General features: G+C 47.8%; 1 protein-coding gene across 3 annotated transcripts in view; it reads left to right on the forward strand.

The window, feature by feature from the left end:
- DCTN2 (dynactin subunit 2) overlaps positions 1-18,355 on the forward strand; it is a 224,181-nt gene that overhangs the window by 48,654 nt on the left and 157,172 nt on the right. For all 3 annotated transcript variants that reach the window (XM_078688971.1, XM_078688972.1, XM_078688973.1), the window contains one exon: positions 5,984-6,052. In XM_078688971.1, the coding sequence (XP_078545097.1) occupies positions 5,984-6,052 (69 nt within the window). The remainder of the gene's footprint in view (positions 1-5,983; positions 6,053-18,355) is intronic.

Genomic DNA, 18,355 nt, shown 5'->3' on the forward strand with positions numbered 1-18,355 from the left:
TGACGATGAGGAATCAGACTCTATTCCAGGTGGTGTATGCGCCCGCACCCTTACCCTTTCATCAGTCCATTTAAACACCTTCTGGCAAGTCAAAAAAGTGAGTACGGGAGCGGTAAACCACTCGCAGGCGAGCAGGGTATAGCAGGGCGTAGGGGAGCTTAAGATCTCGCAGGCAGCCCTTGGCCACCAGGAACGACTGTCTTTGATGCTGGACTAGCTTTGTATAGTCCGGAAAGATGAGGAGGCAAGCATTATCCTACTGTAAGGGTTCCTTAAGCCGTGCTTGCTTCAGGATAACATCACAGTCGTGATAGTTCAGAAGCTTTGTGATGTCTTGTCTTGGGTGAGCCCCAGGCGGAAGCTTCTGCATAAGCGCTCGATGGTCACGTACGATCACAAAGTATCGAGACATGGATTCCTGTGGGAGCCAAATCTCCAGGCATTGTGTGAGTAACTGTTCCATGTTTCCCCCCTCGCAGCTCTCCGGAACGCCAACGAAGCGGAGGTTGTTACGTCGTGCCCTCCCCTCAGCATCCTCCACCCGCAGCCCAACACCCCGCTGGGTGATCTCCATGGCCACCACCTTTTTCTTTAATGTGGTGAGATCATCCTCCACTCCAGAGACCCGGGTCTCGGTTTCAGTGATGCGAGATACGGCGTTCTGTAGATCCTGCCGCAACTGCATTACATCAGAGCCGACCTCCCCTATCTTAGCATCCAGCATGTCCCTAGACTGCGTGATGGCAGCCATAAGCGCTGCTTTATCCGGCATGGCTCCCTATGATCCCCCAGAGGACCCTGCAGCGGCTCCCGGGCACGTGAATTTATCTATGGGTCCCTGTTCAGACGATCCACTCCCACCCCTGTCCCGCGTCATGGCAGACTTCAGACTGTTCCCAGCGCCGCCTTAGCTGATGGTAGATGATCCAAATAGCAGGTCGACAGAGGGAGGGCCCGCTAAGAAACACTCCCTCGGCCCGACCAGACCGCCGAACGGGAGCCTAAGGCCACTGGCGGAGCAATGAGGAGACAGCCAGACACGCATTTCAAGCAATACTACCTTCCTATCGCCCCCCTAACAAAAGGCCCCCGTGGGACGCCTGAAGCCCAGTGAACGTAATACAGTCTAGTCAATACAGTCTAGAGTCACCGTACAGATCTATGTGCGCCAAGAGGGCCCCAATGATCGTTACTCCAAAACTGGTGAGCTGGTCCGCTCCTTTCTGGGCAACAGCTCACGAGAAGGGTCCCATCAAACAGCCCCCGGGACTATCCACACGCCACCCTGCCCTGCTGAATGATATTCCTCCGCGGCCCGACAAGACCGCCGGACACCCCACCCAGGGGGGAAAAGAAGGGTATGAGGGGAGCCCAGAGCACCCCCGGAGCCCAACAAGGACCCCCAATACGGTCCGACTGACCGTCGAGCATACCCTCTCTGGGTCTATGGTGGGGGGGTGGATTAGCACCACCGCCAGTCCCCCGTTTTCAGGTCAGCCACCGATGCACTGGGCCTCCCTCCGTTTGCAGGTCTCAGCAACGCCGCCGCCCCGCACTCCCCTGCGGTCCGATGTAACCGCCGACACCCCACAAACTCGTGAATAGGGGAGGAGGAGGAGAGGGGCTCTAAAGTCCTCAGGCCACAGCCTCCACCTCCACCTCCGTCTCTTGTCGGCCTCTGCTCCCGAAGAGCTGTGCTCTGGCGCCTGGCCCACCACCAAGCCGAAAGAGCGCGAGGAGGGGGGGAGGGAGAAAGACGTGCGCCCTCGTCCTTACCGCCCTGTCCAAATACCGGCCTCCACTGTAGAAATGGAGGCGGCTAGGCTCCTGCCCCGTCACTGTGGCCTGACATGACTGCCGAGGTGCTGCACTGCCCCCACAGGAATCCTCCGTGGAGACTGTCGTCCGGGGCACACGCCGACTCCGCCAATGCCTCGGCCCTGCTGTGTGTGGGCCCGGCAGCCGAGGCCGCGCCACCTCCAGTCGGCGACAGAGTCAAGCAACTCCCCCTGCATCTCCCAAGGCAGTGCCATCGGCAGGCCCCAAGGTCTCACCTGCGCACACTCGCCTCCCACGGCCCCTACGAAGCCCAAATGTTCTCAGAGAAGGGCCGCCGATGTCTGTCAGCGATAGGGTTGCACTAAGTTTCAGGATGCTATCAGAGAGACTGGATAATTGAGGATAATTAGTTGGCCTGGCCGGAGCACACTCAACCCATGTCCTCCATGCTGGCTTGCCAAGCCACACCCCTGAAAATACAAGATTTGAAAAAATATATATTATTGTCTACGAGTGCTTGTTGAAGACAATTTCTGTGGACTGGAATCTAGAGAATGCTAAAGTGATTCTGGTATTTTACTGATCTCCGCTGGTCGTTTTCTATCAAGAAAGTTAATTTGAGGCAGTTGCCAAAAAAATAAACAAGCATTGGCATAGCCAATAGGTCTCGCCTTTGGGTCCTTATAAGTGTTTAGCCATGCAACAGTTGATGTTGCACCAAGGATATTGGGCTGCATAACTAAATACTTATTAGGCCCCAAAAGTAGCCAACATGATTGTCACATAAATCCTCTCACTTCGAAGTAAAAAAAAAAAAGTGAAGCCCAAGCTCCCTCGAAGACAAAGCCTGATATTTGACCACTGTCTTTGAATAAACAGCAAACGTTTACAGAAATTCAGTACTGTTAGAATATAGTAATTAGAGTTTGGCAAGGGAAGGGACGAACTGAAACTGGTAAGCCTAAAAGAAATTAAGTCAGAAACAGAAAGCAAGCAAATGTGAGTTACAAACTACAAAGCCAATGGTGGGCAACGGGTGGAATGCATTCCCAGGGAAGGTTTCCGAATGTCCTCAAGATGTCATTAGCAAGCCGGCTTCCACTTAATCCCAGTTAATGAAACTAAAGCAGGATTCCAAATGCATGGACCATGTTTAGTGTATCCGGGGTGATGTAATAGCAAACATTCTTGGAGAAACGTCTCAACAACTTTTATAAAACGAGACAGAAATCTCAAACCCTGCAACATGCTCAGACAACCTCCATGAGCTGGGCATGTCTACCAACTGAGATGTGCAGGCGGTTGGTAGAAGACTCCTACTCACCTCCCATGGCCCCGAATACCTAACCCACACACTCTAGCGCACACGAGTTGTACCAGAACACAGTACCAGCAACATCCTTACAAACAGTCTTGAAAATGCTGCAAGACCAATCTGATGGCACTTTATCAAGGATGGCAACATAACTCATGCAAGAACTGCTTATAACCATCTGAGGCTTCGTACATGTTTTATAAAGTGGCGTGTGAAAAAGACTACTATAGGATGAGCCAGGCTGATTGGACTACACACGAGTCCTTCGCCCACCACAGTAACCCTGGGAGGCTGTCACGTGGAGAGAGCAGGTCAGTGCAGGGAGGGGATTCAGCAGTCCAGGAGTCAAATTGCTCTGTGATGAGAGATCTTGCTGATGATTTGATCTAAGGCCGGCTGGGAAAATGTATGGCGATGTGTGGGAAGGTAGAGCAATGGGTTGAGAAGGTCATAGAGTGGGTCATAGAGTGGGGCAGCCTGGGAAAGGTACAGGCATTGAGGGGTGCGGACAGAGACGTGGGTAGAAACAGGTAAAAGAGAATTGTGCGGCCAGGGACCAGTGTGCGCTGGGAGAAGGGCGGACAGATAACTGCTGGCTGGGAGAGCTGCTGGCAGGAAGATGTGCGTGCAGGGAATGCTTCAGGCTGGGGCAGGTTCATGCAGGGCAGGTTCATGCAGGGCAGGTTCATGCAGGGCAGGATAAGGTGCGCTTAGGAAGGTGTAGGCAATGAGAGGTAGAGCAGGGACCAGGGAAAGGTACTGGCAGGCATCCACAGGGCGCACAAAGATGGCGGATGACAGGCGCAGGCAAGGAGAGCAATGGACTCAGAGGTGTAGGCTGAGAAAGGCGCTAGTTTACAGGTGTAGACTAGAGGTATGCAAACAGAAAGAGGTGGAGGCTGTCATAGGTGGGGACCGGGAGAAGTGTGTGCAGAGAAAGATAGAGGTAGTTCGAGGTACGGGCAGGGAGAGATGTTAACAAGGAAAGGTATGGGCAAGAAGACAAGGTGAAACTGGTGAAACTGGTAAGCTCGATCATATTAACAAGCATGCGAGTGGTGCATGCTGGCGCGCACAGCCTGCTCGGCCGAAGCAGAATGAGAAGAACAAGCATGTGAGTGGTGCTTGCGCGCGCAGCCTACTCTATTTAGAAGCACAAACTTGTGCTTGTGGCATGCCCCTACGCGCTCCCGCAAGGTGTATGCTGCTTCAGGCACTGGTATGTGTTTATAAAAAAAAAAAAGCTGAACGACGCCTAAAGGTCTCCTATGCAGCGCATGCGCAACCTAAATAAAAAAGTCCCTCAGCAGAAAGTAATTCTGGTATTTTACTGACCTCTACTGGTCGTTTTCGATCAAGATAGTTAAATAGAAGCAGTTGAATAGAAAAAAAGTCCCTCAGCAGAAGCAGACCAGTCCTAGGGCTGATCTCCAGAGCCCACAAAGTACATACACATATAAGTATATACAAGAGGTCTTGAATACTCCGATCTGAAAATAATAACATTACCCCTATGTTTACTGTGTTGGGTATAAAGAGATTAAGGGATTTGCTCTGAATTTTAAACATCTGGCCATCTTTTGAACCCTTTCTTCTAGGCTCCAAAGTCGGCAACTTCTTTACCAGTCTGCATTCTACCATCATTTGTACTTGAAGTTGGCTAGTGACACCGAGCAGCCTAGTATGTGACGTTATCATACGTTAAGATCTATCTTTTGCTCTTCCCCTCCTTGTCATTTTCTTTCTCTTCATCTTTGATGGGAGTCAGTAAATTCACATTTAGTTAAAAAAAATTCAGCTTTCATTAGAATGACACAACAGCTGTATCTAATGGTTTTACTTTAGGCCCACAGTGAAGATTCTAGTTCTTAGAAATTATTTTCTCTGTATATGGCCATCCTAGTAATCACGTACATCTTCTGAGGCTACCTTATAGTACTTTTACTCAAGCCTAGGATACCACCCGAATGTAGGATACTTTTTGGCATAGCCTAAGGTTTTTAAAAAAAAGTATTTTAACTACATCCAATTATTTTATCCAGAGACAATAATTAATTTGTAAGAACACCCTCAGTTCTACTCCCACCCCCCCCGCCCTCCCCTCGCTCCCTCCCCTCATGATTTTGAGTCCGGCCTGGTAGTACTAGCGAGGGATGAGTTGGCAAGTAATGAAGCATCTCCCATTACGTGAGTGAGCCTACTTTGCCCAATTCTTGGAATTGCTCATTTCTCTATAGGGATATTGGCAGCAGGTAGATAGTTGCACTCACACTAAGGCTTGGGGAAGAATTCCCTAAGCACACTTAAAGAGTCTCAGGCCAATTTTGTGTTTGGAGTGTTTCTAAGAAGCAGGTGTGAGCCCGTGTATTGCCTCGTTCTCTCTCTTTGGTGTTGTATGGTACAAAACTTATTTAAACAGGAGGCCCTGCCAAATTGTTTATATTGCTATTTCATGTTTAATTGCAAATAATTTGACACTGTCTCTTAATGTTCCTTGCCTAGTTTGCACCTAATTTTCTATTTGGTCCTGACTGGGTTGGACTAGATTAGCCAACAGTAGACACAGTATTAGAACATTTATCACCACAGGACTGATTCTTTTTGGCTGTTTAATTTGATTTTGCTTCATTCTTTCCTTGTTGTAAATTTGTTCAACACAAAATTGCATTAGAGCTTGAATGGGAAAATGAAGCAAGAATATTTTACTGAGTCTGCCCGTGATCTAAAAGGGTGTCTACAATTCCCTGATAGTTGAGTTGTTCGAAAATTCGTATTGAAATCCTTGACGCTAGTTCTGTGACAATTGCACCTGAATGAAAGTTCAAATTAATTGGTACAGACAGTGATCGTTTAATATCAGTAAATCATGTGGTCCGTTTGTGGTTTTAGGCCAGAAATGAGCCCGATGTGTATGAGACGAGTGATCTACCAGAAGATGACCAAGCTGAATTTGATGCGGTAAGGCAACTCCATACTTGTGTTAATGACTTGCTTGTTTTTGGTTTTTTACAGTGGCGGCTTCTTTAGTGGTAAATTGTGAGTTGTCAAATGCCCTTTTTTGTAGCCCTCAGCAAGACCTTATTTGATTCCTGTGCTTGAAGTTTTTAGTGGTTAATAGCTCAAATGGCAGTAGTCTACTCTCATTGTGCAATGTTTTTTTCTTAGCTGTCCTCTGTTAGGAAGAAGGCTGCCTTGATTTTCAAAGAGTACGTAATATAGCTCAGCAATCATCTTCATAATTGTTTTGAAGGGAGCGCTGTGCAATGAGTACTTAAAAGAAATGCAATTGAAGTATTGTGTGAAAAACTAGTGATCAAAATATGGAAAGGTTTACTTTTTATACTGTATTTCACTATGCTTTTGACTGGGGTACACAATAAAGAATCTTTAGCACAGGTTAAAAAAGCTAGTACCAGCACCAGATAGATTAGGCATTATATGTTTGCTGAAGAGGCACCAACAACTGTTGCAAACATTAAGGGCCCATGCATTGTTTTCAAAGGTATTGAGGCTACAAAATAGTAAATTTGCTTTTTGATTGGCCCAAGATTTTGAAGCTTTCAAATACACTGAGTCTTTTTACAGGGGAACTTTAATCTTTGAAGAAGACATATTGATGACTTTGAACAAATGGCACACATTGACGGATAGAACGCCTGCCATACAGACCATCATGAGAGCTTCTGTGTTATTAGCTAGTGTTTCTTAAATAAAATAGTGTCTTTGCATCAAGTACACTTTCCCACCTAAAATTATTTAGTAATCTTTTAAAATGCAAAAAGAGTTTGTCCCAACTTTGCAGAAGTGCATTTAAGGATTCACCTTTACCCTTTATGTTCCCTGGGAATCTGAAGATCAGTTATGACGGAGATCAATTTTTCTGAGGGGTAATTTGTCATAGTCCATGTAAAATACATTGGAATGGCCTCAGCCGCTAAACTTAATAGCATGCCTAGCGCAGTTCTTGGATTTTGTTTTGCAGGTTAACCCCCAGCACCACATCCAAATCTTGTTTCGGACAGTGGTGAAATTAGCATGAAATCCCCATTCTTTTGTTTTGTTAGGAGATTCAAATGATGTGCTTGCATTTGGTTACCTTTATTTTGCAAACTTATTTAACCATGTACACCACACTTTATAGTAACAATGCACCACAAAATTGAAGAATGTGTTGCGTATGGCAGGCATGTTACGTTAACTATGAGAAAGCCAACAGTGAGATAACAAAATACAGGAATATGACTACAATTAAACTTGTTTCATTTTCTAAAGTCCAGTTATTTAATGTATTGAAAGTTTTCTTAATTCAACTACCGTAATTCATTTCCAAAGCATGTTGTATAGGTGTTCTTAAATGTTCTTCCTCTGTACTAAAAATATACTAAAACAGCATGGTTAGCAGAAATAACTGCATCTTGATCAACTTTGCTTTGTTTTTAACATGTGTTATAACTTCAGGAAAACGGAAATCTTTAACACCCTTCAGCCCTTAGTCTGAAATATTTCGATTTATTCTGTCTGAAATATACAATGTTTTTTTAAAATTTATAAATTAGGTGTATATGGTTTTGCATTGTGTCACAGCTTGATGTTAGCACGTTTTGCAGCCATCAAATTACTCTTGCAGGTTACTGTATCGCTTTCAGCAAACCAAGCAATCGAAAGATGTGACTAGGATTTCTGAAAAGGAAATTCTTTAAGGCGTTGTTAGTATTAACATTCAAGATTGGGACAGTGGATAGTTACTGGAGATGATTCAGTGCACTACATTTCTGAGCAGAGTTCCTTAAATAGAGCATCTGAATTTTGCTAGTAAAAGTTGGGCCTCCAAAAATGTGTAATGAGATTTTTTGGCCCCTTAATGTTTTAGCCCTTTTTTATAAATTAGTAAAACTGAAGTAGCCAAAATTGGCTCCAGGCACTGTCCACAGATCTCATTGACTTGCTGGTGGTCAGTGATGACATCTATAGAAGGGCTCCGGGAATAGCCTTTATCAAAGCACACAGTTATTTTTCCTCTTTATCGTCTTGCACTCCATGGCATTAAACCGTCCCAGCACCTCAATTCCGATAATTATACATTTTGAACCTGTTTAAATATTCAATCTGTGGGATAGGTAAACATTTTCTTTGTTTGTTTTGATTGGAATGTGGTTTGAACTGAAAACTGGAAGACGTATGTTTACCTAGCTCTGTCCACCTAGTTTCTCAATTTTGGGATCTCATCTAACATTTCTTTTTGTTTAATTATCTTCGCATATTAACTTATTGGAGTTTATCTTGTGCTTTCCCTCCCCTTTTGACCTTTGCCGGATACTAGTTTGCACAAGTAAGACTATTAAACTGCTTTTGTTCGCATGCATTTCCTTTGTTTTGCATGCAGTTAAATCACTATTATATTCATGGTTTCTAATTTGGAATGATTTATTGAACCTGTAATCATTTCTTTGATCATTGTGGGCTGTAATGAATGTTCTAATTTTAAATTTCTTTATTGTTATTGTCTTGTTTTATAATCTGGGGTTTCTCAAATACACTTGATTTGTGACCTCCTTGTTTAGCCTCATCAAAATAATTATGTATCACCTGAAGTAGATATATATACAGAACACTTCAGTGGGTTATATTTGCTTGAAAGCAATGATAAACATAATTTTGCATGACTGACGCAAATACAATATTTTATCAGAAAAAATTATTGCTGTCCCCCATTATTGGGAAAATATATATCGTCACCCATTCCACTGAAAGTTGTCAGTGATTTTCGCTACCTACATCCCACACCCAGTTCTGACTTCTCTATGAGCTTGTGGTCCATTCCCTTTTTTTGAGAAACCCTGTAATAACTATTTAGTTGGAATGGCTGTGAAAAAGGCACATGATTTAACTGGCTATTTGAGAGACTACAGATTTTCGTTTCTTAAAAAAAATATTTGTTAGTTTCATTTCCAAAACAGTACAGTAAAAGTAAGCTTGCACGCGCCATAAGCAATTAACCACATCACACGCCTCCCGCCTGTCTGCGCCCTCCTCACCAAATGGGGACCCCTCCTGCTTCACCACAACAGCAGCAGCGTCCGTCAAACCATGGTATAACTGCCACCTCCCCCTCACCTCAAATTTCACGGGGGGGGGAGCACCTTCAACTTTCATACACCACCCACTCCACCCCCATACATCTGGTCATTTCCACTCACTATTCGACCCTCATGGGGACCCTATCCTGTACCCATACCCTAGCCACAGCTCTTTTTACCACTACAAACCCCAGCATGCAGAACTGCTTCAGAGGGAGATCAACATTATTCGGTGTACCTAGGGTCAACAGTTGGGGCATCCTAAGGAGCTCAACTACTAATACGATCTCCAATTCAGTGACAGCTTCACCCCAGTTAGGCACCCACTGCCGCACCGCACTGAAGACTCATGGGACCTAACGTAATAAGACCTGTTAAGGATGTCGAACTCTATTAACCGTAGCCTAGCAGGAATGGCTACTTCCCTAGGGGCTCATCAGTGCTGCCTCCCAGTCAATATCCTCTAGGATCCCAGTGTTGGGCGTTTCCCAAGATTATCCAGGGTATTATTCAGGATAACCCAGTATAACTGAGGCACTGCCCTATGAGTGCTTTTGCCAAGCAGGACCCAGGACTCCAGGGGACTTTTCTCCAGTAGGCCCTCACCCAGGATCCTCTCCACTCTCACATCATTGTAGTATGGGCCAGGGCATATTCTTGCTCTAATACTCAAAATATGTTAAGCTCACCCCAACACTAATACATCTACCAGTATCTCTATCCCAGTCTGCTGTCAGTGTTGGAAGCCCAGTGTTGGAAGCCGGTGGCCCTGCCCCTCTGGGCAAGTGTTGCCCCCCAACAAAGGGGTAACCAGCGTACTAGGTATCTCATAGCCTCAACCCATAGCCTCAGTCTCTCAGGTGGGCCCCGTTTCCCATAGATGTAATGAACATAAGTCTTCACCCCCATCATTGCCCCTCCACAGGATACGCCAGCCTGTTGTATGGGCTATGCCGCCATGCATTTATAATCTGTACCTTTGTGATCATATAATACCTCAGCATGTCGGGCAACACCAGTCCCCCATTATAGACAGAGTTGTATAGTGCCGGCAGCGCCACTCTAGGGGTACCTCCATCCAGGATAAGGTCCAGAGTATTTTATCAAGGCTATGAAAGTAGCTCTCCGGGAATGCAAAGGGCGTGTTCTGTAACACATAAAGCAGCTTGGGCAGAGTGATCATCTTGTACAATGCAGTTCTGGCCAAAAGGGTCCGGGAGATCACCTGGAAACCTCAGAGGACTCTTACTAAATTGAATTCCAGTAAGCCCTCCTCCTCAGTCATGACACCTATGTAGGAGAGTAGGATCTGCTTCTTATAGTTACCCCCACATTTCTTTTATTTTATATTTGATTTGAAAAGTTTTATGTAGCGCTGGCTACACCCGGAGGTATCAGAGCGCTTTACTTGGCTAGGTACAATTGCATTCAAAACGTAGTTACATAGTTACAACAGTTTGAGGAACGTAGATACTGGAGATACAAGAGTTACAAAGGGATGGCTCAGTTATGGGGAAGGAAGGCCGGCAGGGGAGAGAGATTCGGGGAAGAGAGGGAGGGGATAGGAGAGGAAGATAAAGAAAGCGGGAGCACAGCAGAGAGTGCCGTGGTCGGAGAGCACCACAGGGCGACCAGAGAGGGAACTGTGTCAGATTATCAGATGGGTGGGTGAAATCCAAGGGGGCGACAAGAGCCAGCTCCTCATCAGCTCAAGGATGCTCAGACCCCGAAGTACCCCAGGGGGTAAAAGTATCAGCCTGGAGGAGATCATCAAAAGGTTTCAAGGAGAGCGCCTTTCACGGTGTAAGGTGCTGGGCCCCCAGAGATAATGGGAACTAAATCAGACCTCCGCTAAGTGGAAAATCCCTTAACACTGTTGACTCTCTCGGAGGGGTATCTGAGATTCCAGGACAGGAATGCTAGGATCCCTCCCCAACAAGGGGAGAAGGAGTGCTGATGTTTTACTGTTTTTGGACTTTAATCTAGCTTGGGCTCTGCTATACAGGATCCCAGTCTAGCTGCTTCCTCTCTAAAATAATTCCATGTACTTTAGGTACACTGCAGATTGGATACTGGGGTACCCTTATGAGTCCCTAGTATATGGTACACTAGGTACCAAGGTCATAGGTACCCCAGAGGCCTACCAGGGGCTGCAGCATGTATTATGCTACCCCTGGGCAGCCTTCCAAAATGACACAACAGGTCTGCTACAGCAGCCTGTGTAAGGTGGGGTATGCACCCCTTACTTAGATATAGGTCCCTTATATCTATCTTATATCACTACACATATAAACCTATCAGTCACCCTTATGGCAGGCCTTACCAATCCTGAAGGCAGGGTGCTGGGTTTTGTGTGAGGGTGCCCATGCATGAGCAGGGTCCCTCCGCAGCCTTCGGAATCTATTCTCCGGGGTTGTTCTGTGATGCAGCTAGACCATATACTTTTAAGTGCATTATAACCTTGCAGTAAATGCTAACTTTGGAATGGCTGCAAGGAAACATGTTGTGTTTGGTGTCAAACCTTGGAATCATACCTCCCCGCCAGTACTGGCGTCGGAGGTATGATTCCACCCTCCTAGAGGGGGAAACATGACCACACCAGTAGAAACCATCGCAATGGACCGCACACCGCTAGCCCCTCCTCCGGATCGCCCCTAGGGACTCTGGTACATGGGGTTCTTGAGTGGTTCACCCATGTGGGTGCAAGTAGGTACTTGTTGAACTGATGATCTCTAGACCCGATACATGTCCCGGGTTTTTGGATATCACCCGAGACATGGCTCGGGTTTCGGGATAACTTCCCTCATCAGTAGAGAAAATTGTTAGGGGTGGAAGAGAAGGCCGCCAAACAACCGTCAATGGCCTCGATGCCCGAACCGGCACGCAGGTGCGTCGTCCAGGAGCCCGTTGGCTCAAAGCTCAAGGGAGCCAATTTGGAGAAACCATCGCAATGGACCGCACACCGCTAGCCCCTCCTCCGGATCGTCCCTAGGGACTCTGGTACATGGGGTTCTTGAGTGGTTCAGCCATGTGGGTGCAAGTAGGTACTTGTTGAACTGATGATCTCTAGACCCGATACATGTCCCGGGTTTTTGGATATCGCCCGAGACATGGCTCGGGTTTCGGGATAACTTCCCTCATCAGTAGAGAAAATTGTTAGGGGTGGAAGAGAAGGCCGCCAAACAACCGTCAATGGCCTCGATGCCCGAACCGGCACGCAGGTGCGTCGTCCAGGAGCCCGTCGGCTCAAAGCTCAAGGGAGCCAATTTGTAGAAACCATCGCAATGGACCGCACACCGCTAGCCCTTCCTCCGGATCGCCCCTAGGGACTCTGGTACATGGGGTTCTTGAGTGGTTCACCCATGTGGGTGCAAGTAGGTACTTGTTGAACTGATTATCTCTAGACCCGATACATGTCCCGGGTTTTTGGATATCGCCCGGGACATGTATCTGGGTAGATTTCTTTTTCAGCTTAGGGTGTATGAGAAGAAGTGAGTTGGAACTTCAGTGCCCAGCTTCTACCTGCTCTGGAAAGTTTGGTTTCTAGGTATTTGGTTTTGTTTGTATGAAGTGCTGTGTGGGTGATGCAGGTGGTCTTGAGATGCATCTTCCTTCAATGGGAAGCCAGTTGAGACTCTTAGGGCAGGTTAGATGTGATCAAACCCATGCAAGGTGACTTTTTGGAGTTCCAGTGATGAGGGCGATAGTAATAAGGTTGGTATGCGTCTGTGCTGGCACCAGTGGCTTACCCCTTCTAATGATAAGATGGAGCTGCCGTGCATCGAGCTTGGGCAATGGATGGCACTAAGAGAGCCAGTCCGCGTGACTGAAAGGCAGCATGCATAGCCAACTGCAGATCACTCAGCCTCCACCAGCACTGGAAATCCGCTAGCTCCCCAAAGCGATATTCTCAAGGGGGAAGGGAAGACACCCACAGCACAACCAAGGTCTGTCCTATTGGCCAACTCTCAGCGGCAAAATGCTTGTGGGTCCTGGCCCATTTGACCCAAGGGAGGGGGCGTCTAGCATGAGTAGCCTGGACGCAGCTCCAGTCTCTCATCGCCCAGGTGCCTCACCCACGACCCCTGAGCCAAACCTCAGTGACGAAGGGGGGAGTAATCTCCACCAGCACCAACACAGTTCCCTTCAACAAAGCATCAGTTGGGCCCTGGCCCACTTACCCTCAAGAACAGCATGAGCCACCAGGGCCAGGTACACCAGTCTCTGCTGCATGAAGGTTGCCAAACCCTGAAGCTGGTCACCAACCAGGAGTCCTTATGTGCCTATGTACCAGTTTATGGGCCACACCTCCCCAGTAAGGGGGGGGCCTTTCGCACCTCCAGTCTCTAAACCCCCTCCCCTCCTCCCCCCCAGCAGTGTCCCTCCTCCGGAATGAAAAAAGTGGGGGAGGGGGGACCAACTTGCAGCCCCCATGGGCCGGATGCACTCTGGCCTGCACCTGCTGGTCCTCCTAGCTCCAGGGATGCCGCCGCCACCTCCTGGCCAAGCCCACCAAGAATGACAGAGGGCAAGGACCCAGGCCTGTATGGCCCATGGGACACTTAAAGTAGCCCACCTGCACTCACTGCGTCACTGGCTACAATTAGCTCCACAAACGCCTCCACAATGGGCCACTCTCCCGTTCATTGGTGCCTCTCCTCTGCCCGAACTCTCCGGCGGCCCTCGGACCGCACCGGACCACTCGGTTTTCGGAGCCCCTACCGAACTGCCCAACGATACTGCGGTTGGGGGGGCAGACCAGTTTAGAGGCCGATGATATCATCAGGTGTCAGAGGAGGCCTGGCTCAGCGCTAAACTGGAAGCTCCATCTTGACTATGCCCCATGAGAAACTAAAGCTTCTTGATCAACAACATTAAGTATTTACTTTGAGTTTGATCTTTACATGTTCCATTTCTATTGTCGTATTATTAAAATAGATTAATCAAATGCTACATGTTACTGCAGATATATGCTAAAATGCAGGGCATAATTCAGTACGGTCAGCATAAGCCTTCTGAAAAGTGACTGTATTTGACGGAAGCCATTATCTGGTATCCTTCCATGTTTTGTTGAACTATTTTGGAAAAATCATGATCGCATATGGTGTTATAATGAAAACCTGGAATATTTTGAGAGAGGAACTGTAAGTAAAAAATAAGCATCATCAGCATGGTGTTGCGATTCCGTCACAACAGTCGTTTCTTAGCCCTTTCTTTCAACTAACCATTATGCCTCCTCATTAAGAAAAGAACGTGTAGTGCGCAGTTTGCAGCAAGAGGAGATGGCGAGGACAAAACAAGTTTGTTTGTATGGGGTGCTACAATTGAAAAGAAGAGGGAAAAGCAAATTGTCTATCTAAGGAATCTGTCCTTCTGGTTTTTTTTTTTACAAAAATTCCTCACATTAGAAATCAACTGTCCAACTTCTCTTTTGTCCTTTGATAGGAGACCCTATTTCTACAGGTCTATTTATGAATTTTGTTTAAAAAAAAAAATAAGAATAAAAATCAATTTGCATTTTTTTTTGGGTGGGGAGCAGTGTTAATCGTTTTCATATGGTGAGAAAATTGGACACGTTTGAGATTGTGTCAGCACTCTTGTTTTTCAAGTTCTCATTTTCTGTAGAAGTGCACAGGTTTACTCCACTAAATTTCTTATCGGTGGACGTGTCATTTACACAGGTATCATTCTTTATGGAAATGAGAGACCCTTTCTCGTTATAGTGCATTAATCATAGCGAGCTAAGCGTGCAGATTGCCCCGCCTTTTATTTATCAGAGAAATTATGTTATAACAAGCATTAGCAAAGCCAATCAGTTTCGCCTATAAGACCTATTGAGTTTGGTCCTGGTTTTAGCCATGCTGAACAGCAGCGTGGCTGCTGTACACCAGGGCAGAAAAAAGGATCCTAATGAGGCAACAGTTGAATGATTATGTAGGCATGCTCACACTTTCAACACACATGAACACATACACTGTTCTATATTTTTGGTTACCAATCCGAGATGGATTGGTAAATAAAGCACGAACGCACTGTTTTAAATAGAGCTCGAATTGCTTTGAAGCAACAAGTGGGAGAGAACATGAGTGAAGGGAGCGCATCGTGGAGTGTGGGGAGGCAGAAGCACATGGTGAAAGAGAGTGATAATGTTGTTATTCTGAAGATACCAAATTGACAGAGGAATAATTAAAATACTTACTCCAGCAAGAAATATATGGGCTTAAAATAGTGACTAAATATGAAAGAATATCTGGAAAAACATCCGCTGAGATTCCTGATGGTGACAACAGTGAATGGCTCTGCATTCAAAGGACTGCAGATGGCCTTTTTGTTTTGACTTGTCCAAAGGAATCTATTGGAAATTTAACAGGCATTTACAATGCAACAGTTTCGCCTTTGTAAAAGTTAGAGCTATTGGCATTGTAAATGACACATTTTGTATTTATGTGTTGGTTTTGAAAACAGATAAATAAATGGCATTATTTACAATGCCAATAGCTTAATCTCTCACAAATGCGAGACATTTGCACACACACACAGAGCACAAAGACACACACAGAGCCAAACACACACACACACAGAGCCACACACACACACAGCCACCCACAGAGTCATTCACACAGAGCCACCCTCACACACACAGCCACCTACACAGAGCCACCCTCACACAGACAGACCCATCCTCACACAGACAGAGTGGGGAGGGACGGACACCTGCACAACTAAGAGGAGCGGGGGTGGGGAGAGGGACACCAGCACAACCAGGAAGAGCAGGGGTGGGGGGGGACCTGGATGTGACTCCAGCCACCGGAAATAGTGTACTTCTTAGCTTGGGCTATGAGGTGATAGATTCTTGAAGATATAGCTCTACGTCCTGCAGGTCAGGATGGACTCCCAGTACTCGATAAACTGCAAAGGGCCAGAGCCCTGAGAGAAGAACCGAGGCTTTCTAGCTAGTGAGGCAGCAACCAATCATATCCATGTCCATGTCAGGGTCGAATCGAGGCCCACTTCCGGCAGAGCGAGCGTTCACACAGTGCAGAACCAGAGCTGGGTACTGGCGATGGGGGCCGGGCCCAGTTCGAGAGAGCTGTGAGGTCGGTAAGGCCAACTTGAGGGAAGCCTTCGTCTAGAGAGCACAAAACAGACGCCAATGAAAGCGTCAGGGCCAGTGCGAGCAGAACCAGTGGTCCAAGCAGCGCTGCGCAACATGGTAAGTCCTCACGCAGTTGAGCCAAGTTGGGGTCCAGAGATTACAGAGTCAGTGCGTTGTGGTCACTGAGGTGAATGGTGTTAGGAGCTGGGTTCCAGCCCCAAAGAGACAGTCCGTGAGATCCACCAGGGTAAGGCCTGATGCCAGAGGAGTCCGGGGCCAGCAGGGGAGCTCGGAAAAAACAAGCTGTCAAAAGACTTCAGATCTTAGTAAGTCTGAGGTTTCTAGTAGAGGGATGAGACGGGTCTCGAGACGCCCACGTCACGGCCTCTCCTCCATATTCAGCCCCGTCCCAGCAGATCCCAAAGGCTTCCAACGCCCCCCACACCTGTGGCAAGTCAGCGGTCGCAGCGCTGACCCCACATTCCAGGGGTGGCCTCGACTCCTCGCGGTTTGGTGCACTCCAGAGTGGAAGGAATAGCAGTGTCGATGAAAAGCCAAAACACAGGAACAAAGGTTAGTCCTCAGAGCGCGCTCAGTCCTTGCTCCCTTCTCAGCTCACATCCAGATATGCAGCCAGGCTGCAGAGCTGGGACTGCTGCGTGGAAACGGCCCACATACAGATGTTGCTTTTTCCAAACTGAGGAATGGGGGGGAGTGGAGAAGGGAGAGGCGAGGAACCTGGAGAGGCCGCCAGAGGAATGTGTCTTACAGGCTGGGTCCTCGGGCTGCCAATGACACGAGTCAGAGGGTGGAAACTGTGGGCTGGGCCGAGAGCTGGGAAAGCGGAGGGAGGAACGGAGAGGCATTGGGAGGAACAAGGACTGCTCGCAGCCCTCATTCACAGCACTGAGCCCTTGTGGGCAGCAGACACCCGCAACTGAGTGTATAGGAGCACAGGGTGACACTCGCAGACCAGGTGTAGAAACGGACTGTCCGCAGCTCACGCGCACTCTACAGAGACCTCACGGTACCAAAAACATCCCTCGGTGAGTGTACAGGGGGGCGGCTGTGCCTGGGGCCCTCACCGACTGCTCCCTGTGAGCAGTCACTCTGAGGGAGCAAATGGTCCTCGGTGAGTGCATAGGAGCACGGGCTGTGCCCAGGGCCCTCACTGACTGCTACCTATGAGTCTGCTGCGGACAGTCTGTTTCTATGCACATTGCTCACGACCCGCCCTCCACTGAGTGCATAGCAGGGCAGGGTGTGTATAGCGCCCTCACAGTCTGTGCACAAAATCACCGCCGTCACTGATCGCCCAAAAAATCCAAATTGAGCGTTCAGCTGCATATTGCAGGCGCCTACCGGCGATTGCACAGAGCAGTAAATAAGAAGAGTAAAATGGCATAAACTGTGGGCAGGGCCGAGAGCTGGCACACCGTAGGAGGGGAGACAAACATGTCACATTATTAACATGAAGGCCTCGGTCCTTACAACCCTCCCCTTCGGCCCCCGCTGACCCCCCCCCCTACAAAGACACACACAGTGGATCTGCTGATGCATTCAAGAGCATGCCAGAAACACCACCCGAGCTACAACACGTCCAGCTTCGCACGCATCACAAGCAGTGACGTTGCGTGGGACACTCCACTGTTTTAGCTAGGTGGGGGTAGGCGGATTCACTGGCGTCACAAACATTGTAGTCACAAAACACTAGATAGGGCAGCCACATTTCACAACCTTCTGATAATCGCGGAATACACACAGCCTGTAATAAGACACTCGCGTGGGCGGAGAGCAGGCTCTGGAGAGCGATGCTCTTTTATCGGAACAAGCAACTCAATGTGAGCCGGCGTTGTGGCCGCTGCCGGATGTCGGGGTGTGCGGTGGGGGCACTCGCTGCCTCTCCGAGTATTGCGGTAATGAAAGTCAAATGTCCACTCTGCGAGCTTTCGGCCCCGGACGCCTCACCTTCGTCGTCCACAGCTTGACGGTACAGTCGAAAGAGGAGGTCAGGAAGAGATGCGAGAAGTCGACGGGCCCCGGCGCCATCTTCGGAGGAATGACAAAAACAAATCTTTGCCCAAAAAA

Source organism: Lissotriton helveticus, chromosome 1_1 (assembly GCF_964261635.1).
Source record: "Lissotriton helveticus chromosome 1_1, aLisHel1.1, whole genome shotgun sequence".
NCBI lineage: Eukaryota > Metazoa > Chordata > Amphibia > Caudata > Salamandridae > Lissotriton > Lissotriton helveticus.